Source organism: Montipora capricornis, chromosome 6, assembly GCF_036669925.1.
Source record: "Montipora capricornis isolate CH-2021 chromosome 6, ASM3666992v2, whole genome shotgun sequence".
Classification (NCBI taxonomy): domain Eukaryota; kingdom Metazoa; phylum Cnidaria; class Anthozoa; order Scleractinia; family Acroporidae; genus Montipora; species Montipora capricornis.
In genome coordinates this window covers 50,708,411-50,717,913 of record NC_090888.1, presented here as the reverse complement: position 1 = coordinate 50,717,913, position 9,503 = coordinate 50,708,411, and the positions used below count along the sequence as shown (strand labels likewise).

Here is a 9,503-nt window from a genome sequence, read left to right as displayed (position 1 = left end):
CAAACAAAAAAAACAAGGAGAAAAGAAAGAGAGAAAAAGCACCTTCACGCACGTCAAACATTTTAATATGAACCCTTCTTGGGAGTAATTGAAGAATACCCTGTCACTCGAGCAAAGTTCTGCCTAGTCGGCTACGCGGTACGCGAAAACTAATAAATTCAAGTTGAAGTATGTAATGTATTCAAGTCAAAATCAATTGCGAATTGAAAATGGCTAGGCTTAGAGGCTGGCTACGCGGTACGCAGTGAGATAATCCCGTGAAAAGTGTAATTAACCAAACCGGAATTGAAAGCTAAAATGTTAAGAGAGTGCTTAGGCCTAATCACTGAAACGAGCGCTTAGGCTTAATCTGTGAACGAGTGCTATTTTGTTCACACGAACTCGTGAAAAGTGTAGTTAACCGAACCGTACAATGAAAGCTAAAATGTTAAAGAGGGTTTACGCCTAATAACTGAAACGACTTAAAACGAGTATGGACAATGTGCGCGCTTGCGAGCCGTGCGAGCCATGGCTGTGAACCATTCGAGTCCATATTCGAGTCAACATGCGAGCAATTCGACTTAACATGCGAGCCACGCAGTTACTGAAAGCGCAACAATTTAAAATGGGTGCTTAGAGTTAAATACTGTTAATCACCACTATTTGCATAATTTGGAGTGTGATCGAAGATCGGACACCGGGTGTCTCAAAGATCTCAATTCAGTTTGCATTAGAACTGCGTCCTATCGAACGCAGTAAGGGCCACGTTATAAGCCACTGCACCAAACTAAAAACTTTGTAGTTCGTTGTAGGTGTTATTGGCGAACTGTATTAATTAATGTGCCCTTTGTGTTTATTATCAAGGAGTACTTACATTGCGTCCTGCCAAAATAATTCCCGCTACATCACTGATGAAGTCCGGCTAACATTACTTATTTCTGTTTATTCATTCACCAACTCTTTAAGGATTAACAAAAGCAATACGCAACATTGCGAAATAACAGAACCAATAATCCAATAAATTTAGCATACAGAATTCCAGGAGTGATCATTATACAATGCAACTCGGAGATAAGCGAACCAAATATACGCCAAAAACTTGGGTACAAATAACGCGCAAACGAGCGTCAACACAAATGCAAAAATGATTCATTAGTATGTATAAGCTCTTCTATTGTGTCGGTTGTCGGCCCGTTATTAAAAATATGAACACAAGCTTATTATCAGGGCACAAATTCCTGCTGGTTGGTTATTTTTATGAAAGGCAAAGACGTCATCAGGTTAACTTTTAGAGAAATAAGTTATCAACAAATGTCGCATAAAGAGCTTTTTAACATTGAAATTATTTTTGTGGAGCCCCCTTCCCTTGTCTGCCTTGAAGAATTGTTATTCTTGCTGGTGTGGTTTGCTTCCTTTGTTATTTTCGCTATATTCGTTATATTTGTTATTTTCGTTATATTTGTGGGGCCCCCTTCCCTTGTCTGCCCCTAAGAATTGTTATTCTTGCTGCTGCCGGTTGCTTGCTTTGTTATTTTCGCTATATTCGTTACATTTGTTATTTTTCTTATATTTGTGGGGCCCCCTTTCCTTGTCCGCCTTGAATAATTGTTATTCTTGCTGCTGTCGTTTGATTCATTCGTTATTTTTGTCATATTTGTTATTTTCGTTATTTTTGTTATATTTGTAGGTCCCCATTTCCTTTTCTGCCTGTGTGGCTTGCTTGATTTGTTATTTTCGTTATTTTTGCTATAATTGTTATTTTCGGTATTTTCCTTAGCACAGTTGTTATATTTGTTATTCTTGTTACTCCTGCTGCTGCCGTTTGCTTGACTTGTTATTTTTGCTATATTTGTTATTTTCGTTATTTTTGTTATATTTGTAGGGCCCCCTTTCCTTGTCTGCCTTGAAGAATTGTTATTCTTGCTTCTGCCCTTTGCTTCATTCGTTATTTTTGCTATAATTGTTATTTTCGGTATTTTCCTTAGCACAGTTGTTATATTTGTTATTCTTGCGACTGCGTGCATTTCTGGACATAAGTGTTGGTGGCCGAGAGCTCCTCCACTGCTTTTGTCAGAGATGCCTCAAAATTCGGATTGACAAGAACAACTCGAACCACGTTCTCGCTCCCCCAGTCCTCGGCGTATTAAGAAACAGACATAATAATGCTACAAGAACCGGCAACAACTGGACTCATAAAGCATAGTGCAGTTCCACGTATGGTCGCGCTGTTTAGTTTTCTGCAAAGGTCCCTCTGCTTGAATCATCCTTGCCCAAACGTTGTAGGAGTGTAATTTAGCTTTCAATTGCAGCTTCTTATATACGTTGCAAGAAAAGATGTCAACTTTAATTTTCTTACCTAGGTGTACATACTTTACCGCATAACATTACAATTTTCCGACCGATCTCGGCACTGATTGACTTGAACAAAAAAAGGACGGGCAACTTTTGTTTGGAAAACCAAGAACATCTAATTTGGTTTCGAAATATTTTGGAGAAGTGAGGAGTGTTACAAAGATGCCAACGCCAATTTTTGTTACTCGCCTCATTCAGCAAAAGAAGGGGTGACGTGGTCGGCTTACCTTTCACTAACATGCTAGAACGCGGTATTGCCAACGATATTAAAGAACGATTGTATTGGAAAAAGCGTTTTCTTCTGTGACCAATATACAAAAGAAATTAAACTAAAAAAAGGAAGTGATTTGTGGCCTGACTTCCACGTTTTAGTACGTCCAATAATAATAATAATACATAATAATAATAATAATTAATAATAATAATAATAATAATAAATAATAAATAATAATAATAATAATAATAAATGATAACAATAATAATACTATTTATACATCCGCTAAATCCGCCTTTTCCATCTTTTCCGTTTAAAATATAGGAGGTTTATTGAAGCTTATTTCCGTGAAATCCGCTAAATCCGTAAAATCCGATGTTTAACCTCATGCATGTTGACCATGCGCATTTGGCATCATTCCTTTCGTTTTGGTGGATTTCCCGGGAAATTCCGGATATTGACTGGATATTGATGGTTTCACCCAGTTCTTTTCAGTTTAATAGTCCAGTAATTTTCAGTTTGATAGTTATTGATATTCTTGTTACCATTCTCTCTCAAGCTATAACTGAAGAGGAAGAGGAAACGATCTCTCTCTCTCTGTCTGCTCATTGCAGTCAATGGCTGGATTCCAACAAAAATGGCAGGAATCGCTTCTTTGTGCGAACTTAAAAATGGCATTTAAAATCCTGCTTGATTCCCACACTATGTTATTTTTGCAGGAAACACTTAAGTATCTGTCATTAAAAGTAAATTAAAAGTGTAGCTATGGCAAGTATGCCTGCAAGTGTCGGGTTACAAAATCTGTCAACTCTTTTTTTTTGATGACATTTCGTGACATTTTCTCGAAAGCAATCAATTTCTTCTATTTTAAAATCAGCGATACGTGCTGTCTAACCGTTTTGAGGCAGATGTGCTTTGGCTGTGGACTATAACCACTTTCAACAACTGGATAGGAGGCATAATGGCTCTTTCGAGTACGGACATTTCTAAAGCTGCCCTGCTCGCTTTAATTTCCACCTTCACTATAGTGGGTAACCTCACAGTAAGCATCGTCCTCATAAAATATCGAAGGCTCCTTCTTAAAAATCGCCCAACGTATCAGTATATTTTGAATTTGGTATTTTCCGATTTGGTCGTTGGTCTTTTGACGCTGCCGTTTGAATTTATCAGTGTTCTTCACAATGAATGGATCTTTGGACGAACTGTGTGCAAGATGATCGAATTCATTCAAATTGCCGCTTCAGGAACAACTGTTTTCAGTCAAGCGTTGATCGCATTCGATCGATACCGCAGTTTAGCTCGTCCATACCTGCCGAAGACGGAGACAAGATTTGTGAGGAAAATGATTCTGTTGTCGTGGATCATCTCCGCCTTTGTCTCGAGTCCTTATCTATACATGTTTGAGATATTACATGTGGATTCCAAGATCCTCTGCAGTCCAAATGCCATTCCGATTAAGTGGCTGGATACAATTTACGAGGCATTGGAATTTGTAATTGGTATGTTTCTACCTTTCTTGGCTTTTTGTTGGTGCTATTTTCGCGTGGCCCGAATGTTTCGTGGGAGCCCATTGGTATCACCAGACAGCGTTTTTACCCATCAGCTTTCTGTTACTTTCAAGAAAAAAAAACGAGTGACCCGAACCGCAGGCTTGGTTGCAGTGACTTTTACTGTGTGCTGGCTTCCGACCAGTATTATGAACTTCGTGCGAGTTGTGTCGGGTACAGACCGTGTCCACAGCGGACACCTTTTGCACCAAATAGCCATGTTTTGCGCATTTTTAAATGGGGCCATTAACCCGATTGTCTACTGTGCATTCGATAGGAACATTAAAGAAACATTGAGTCTTCGCCAACTAGCTATTTGCAAATTCGACGAAGACATTAGAAATTCAAGAAAAGTATCCGGCAGAAAACGCACATCATCACCAAGTTACCATGATTGAAATTGGAGATTAGATATCACTTGCAGAAATAAGATTTCGCCACAACCGTCAATCCTGAACACAAAATACAGCACTGATTGGGAGTTTCATCACGTAGACACTTATAAAATCATTTTGATATAAAAAAGAAGAACAATGGCTGGGCGTTGTGCACGACAGCTCAATACAAACAAACGGAGCAGGCGGTTCAAAACTATGGATCAATAAGTTCTGAAAAAACTATTGAAAATTTAGTGCACAAAGTTTTCGTGCATCATTTACCTGTTGCCGGTAAAATTCGTTTTTACCTACAATCCTCGTCACATTAGTTGGCACGCAACTGATATCCTCTGCTCTCCCAATGTGGAGGGAATGATTGCACCTAAGAGGATTGTGTTCCACAAGCAATTTTGAGAGGTGTTAACAGAAATGGAATTTATTTCACAGGAAACCAATGTATAGATAGAACGGTGTCCTGGAGACTTCTGAACAACTGACGTTGTTTTCCGAGCAGAAATTTTAACGAGATAGGTTTTAAGCGTGTTACAGATTGCGTGAAGCGGACACCTGCGTTTTATTTGTTTTTGTTGAAGGCTGGCCTGTACGTAGAGAAGCCGAATTTTGCTATGTTGTGTTCAGAGTGGCCCAAGTCCCAAGTCGAGTGGCCTGCAGAACAGACTGCTTCTGAAAGCGGTGTTCCGTCTACGAGAAAGAGAAGGGAACTTTAATTACTTGTAAGCGGCTCATGGAAGAGGCAGGAATTTCACAGAGAGAGGTGTCCGTAAGAGCAATATCCCGGTTTTTGAACGATTTAAATGGAAAGTTGTCACTTGATTGATCACGCAATGTACACGTGGTGACATAATTATCGAGTCACCACAACGAGTCACCAAAATGTAATGGGTCTAAAGTGGTAAAACCGTAGTTCGTACTAAAATACAAGGGTGAAAATGGTGAGTTAATAAACCAGAGTTATAAGTTTCCCCCCTTTACTTGCGTCTTGGGACCTGTTTTCAAGTAATTTTCCACGTGGTGACGTTCTGAATTTCTTATTATTTTGTCTAAGGATAATTTGATTAGTGACTAGCGGTGAGTCGTGCACACGTTCACAAATAGATGGAACGTTTACCTTACTGAATACGAGACCATCCAGGGAATGGTAAGCATTTATTTCAAAGGTATCTATGACGTCACTGAGAAATCGTGTTTTGACAACTTATACAATAGGCGATGTCACCATTGTTTGCTTTAACTTAAAAACTAAATGTAAACATTAATTGTCTTCCTTTTTTTTCACAAAGTGTTCTTCTTTATGCTTGAAAAGTGTCTTAGACGAATCCAAATGTTATCAACACATAATAAAACAAAGGTCCACTCTATCGACTAACGTGAAATTAACATTTTTTAAAATCAATATTTCTTGTCGTACATTTTCTGAGAGGTTTTAAACCACCACGCTACTTCTAAAAATCATAGCAGACATTCGGCCCTATGTAAAATCCAGAAGATCCGGATGAGTGTAAAACACTGCGCTATTTATCTTTTTACTTCTAAACTCTGCACTGATGAAAATTATTCAGCAACAACGACCTTGAAGCTCGCGCGCGCAATTTTCCCGCTATTTCCCTGTTGCACACCACATACTCCAAATTCCTTTAAAACACAATCCTCGTCACACTATTTAGGACACTAGTGATGTCCTTAGCTCTCCCAATGTTGGGCTTGCGAGATGGTTCATTTAAATCATTGAATTCAACATTGGCGAGGAACGATCGTCCCAACTTAATTTGGCGAGGATTGTAGTTTAAAATTGGTGATCCTCATTTTACCTAGGTTGAGTACGCACTCAGATGAATTGAAGAAAGCTTTGTTTTTTGTCTAAATTGAGTTTGAATTACGCCTAGAGAAAAAATAGGATGAGGTTAGGATTACGAGTTTGGAGGGCCCGAGTTTGAGTACCGGCGGTAAATACAGTCACGGTTCTTTGTTCAGTCACTTATTTGGGCCTGTTTATATGGTCTCGGTTACCCGAGATAGCCCTCCTCCCGAGACAACTTTACCGAGCGTCGATAGGAGAATTGCGTGACCGAGACAAAGTTGACCCTACTTAATTATGCATATATTTTAAGACGAATCTTCAAAAAATGCGTATCATCATTTGCCTTTCTTTCTTTCTTTCTGGTTCGTTCTTATTAAGTATAGTTGCGTTTTCACATTCAGCAAATGAACTGACAATCTTAACACAGCCGCAATTGTAGTTTAAATAAAAGGCTGTTTATAAATCGAGAGTTTCCGTTGACAGTGGTGAGAATTTTGGGGAAAAAACCTTTTCTTTCGAAAGTAAACGCTAAAAACATGTATAAGCTCCCAAATTGTTGCTTCTTTGATTTTGATTTTATGTGTGCGCATTTAAGATTTTGATGTTTCGTCTCGGGTGGTCGAGGCAAACTGTTTACATGCGAAAAATTGTTTCACCTGCCAGGGTTACCCTACCTGCCGAGGCGAGACAGGAGGCGAGTTGTCTCGCCCACCTCATGTAAACGGTTGATATAATTTTTTAAACAAATGGGTGGAAAAATATCTCGCCAAGAGTAACTCTGGGGGAGGGCTGTCTCGGGTACCCGAGACCATATAAACAGGCCCTCACTATGTTGTAATGTTGAAACTGAATGGGTAACTGTATGACAGAAACCGATAAGATGACACGAAACATTAAGAACATGTGTTGAGATGACTAAGACAGAGATTAAGGGAAGTTGTAGGTGTTTTCAGTCCTTTTTGGGGGGTTGATAGCTGCTTTAAACTAGGTCAATGAGGATCACCAATTTAACCTAGGTAATAACGGATTCAACCTGAGACCGGATTTGACTTACAACATAGCCACTGTAACACACTTAAGTTAGTCTACAATCGGTTGCATGACCAACCTCGTTCCCAGGGTCTCTCTTCTCTGCCTCCATTGTCGTTCAGAAAAAGACTCTGGTTCAGGCTGGTCACGTGGCACTCTTCGACAAACACTTTCCTACATGGGTTGTGATTTCGTTATATTTTGATCCCGCAACTGGGCGAAAGCGTATATATACGTACGTTTGACAAAGCATTTTTTTAATAAGTTATCTTTACCTTACAATGTAAGTATCAAAAAGGACAAAAGAGATGATGTTATATTCCCGCAGGAGATGAATTCCCACAAAAGTGGTCAACCTAAAAACAAGAGCTTTTGTTGAGCTTTGTTGTGCAAGATTGCAACTTTAGGAATCATGTTGTTTACATTCGAAAGAAAAACCAAAATCAAAGAACAAAGTAAAATACCTGTCCATGTTAGTATAGTTTTTTATTTTTTGCATAAAAATATAGTTCAATAAGCCAGTTCGGAGTTTCAAAAAACACATGCGCGCGTCGGGATAAAATCAAGCATATCTTAAGAATACAAAGAGATTTTCAATGGAAATATCTGCAAGCAATTTCCATAACAAAAAACTGCTTGTTTCTATCCCGACGTGCGCACCTTTTTTTTTTTTTTTTTGAATCTCCGAATTGACCGCTAACATGGTCGCCATTGCTTTGTTTTGGAACACCAACATAGCCGCCGTGACGTCATGTGAAAACGCTCTATTAATCTTTAGTATCACCCAACTAGTGGACTAATGCAAATCCTGCATTTTGATTGGCTACGCTACTAGAGGACTATTGGTAATAGTCCTCGAATAGCGAAAAGCGTGACGTTTTCTTTCGTGTCGCCCTCAAGGGCCACGGGTCAATAGCCCATTCGTCTTCGCCTCATGGACTATTGACCCGTAGCCCTTGCGGGCTACGGGTCTAATTGTTAATTATATCTGTACGCAACAATACAAACCAATGTAAGTAAATATTTTTCCGCACCGAAAATTAAATTGGAAATGGTCGTAATCAGCTTTTATGAATTTGGCAATTTTACGCTAAAAACGAAAATTTCGCAAAAATAGCGAGTCCTACTAGTAGTTGGGGACTTATCTTCTTCTTTTGAGATTTTACACTCTTTGCAAAAAAATTGCAATTTTTACAGTTGCGTGCAAACCTAAACAAACGTGGAGACAATTTTCTGAGCACTATTGCGGCAATGTTTAAGGTACTCGGTGACTTGTTAGTAGCTGATGTATCATTGCTTAATACTCAGTATTTGTTTGCTTATGCGTACCCACTTTTATGAATTATTAGCTCATGTAATTGTTTCTTGTAAACCGCGTTAACGGGATTTGTGTTAGGATTAGTAACATGGGCCATCTTTCGCGGCACAAAAAAACGCAGAGGGTGAGGATTGCCTCCCCTTCGTGGTCCCGATTGTTACAGGGTTCCTTTTGCCAACTTTTGTAGAATCAGCTTCCACTAAACGCGAGTTTCAATTCGTCGGTCTCTGGCTCTGACGATTTATCCATTTCACTGGATACCAACAATAGCGACGATATCCTCGAGACTTTAAAACCATTTACCAACAACGTGACCCTAGGAAGCTTAAATATCAACAGTCTGGCTGGAAAATTCAGCCGGCTTCTTGAATGGGTCGAAGCTTTTGACATTTTGTATATTCACGAAACAAACAATAGATAGGACATTCCCGGACTCCCAGTTTGCAATAAAAGGTTATAATGTTTATCGCAGAAAGAAAGAAAGGTGGCAGAGGAATTATATTGTATATTCGAAAGGCGATACCTTCTTAACAGATACGAATGAAATGCTCCAATGTGGAGTGTATTCTTGTCGATATCCAAGGGGGTAAACCGTATATCTCGTTATTATGCGCCTGCAAACTACCATCAGTAACCAATGCAAAATTCACCCCAAAAAAATGCATATCCTCCGAGACGCAGCGATGTCAATTGGGGCATATGTGGTTTGTTTGGGTGACCTGAACTGCGTTATTCTCCACGCGTTATATAATGGCAAAGAGAGACGTGCTTGGTTAGATACACTACGAAACCCACCGATCTGTGGAATGGGACCGAATTACCGAGTCACTGCCCCGCCCACCTTCGTTTTAGACCTTATTCACGATAG

At 39.4% G+C, this 9,503-nt stretch overlaps 1 protein-coding gene across 1 annotated transcript; it reads left to right on the top strand.

The window, feature by feature from the left end:
* The first annotated feature begins 3,482 nt into the window (after nt 1-3,482).
* Nucleotides 3,483-5,828, top strand: LOC138050599 (galanin receptor 2a-like). The gene has a single exon (XM_068896915.1). The coding sequence runs from the start codon at nt 3,507-3,509 to the stop codon at nt 4,488-4,490; it is 984 nt and encodes a 327-aa protein (XP_068753016.1). The 5' UTR covers nt 3,483-3,506; the 3' UTR covers nt 4,491-5,828.
* Nucleotides 5,829-9,503: the final 3,675 nt, after the last annotated feature.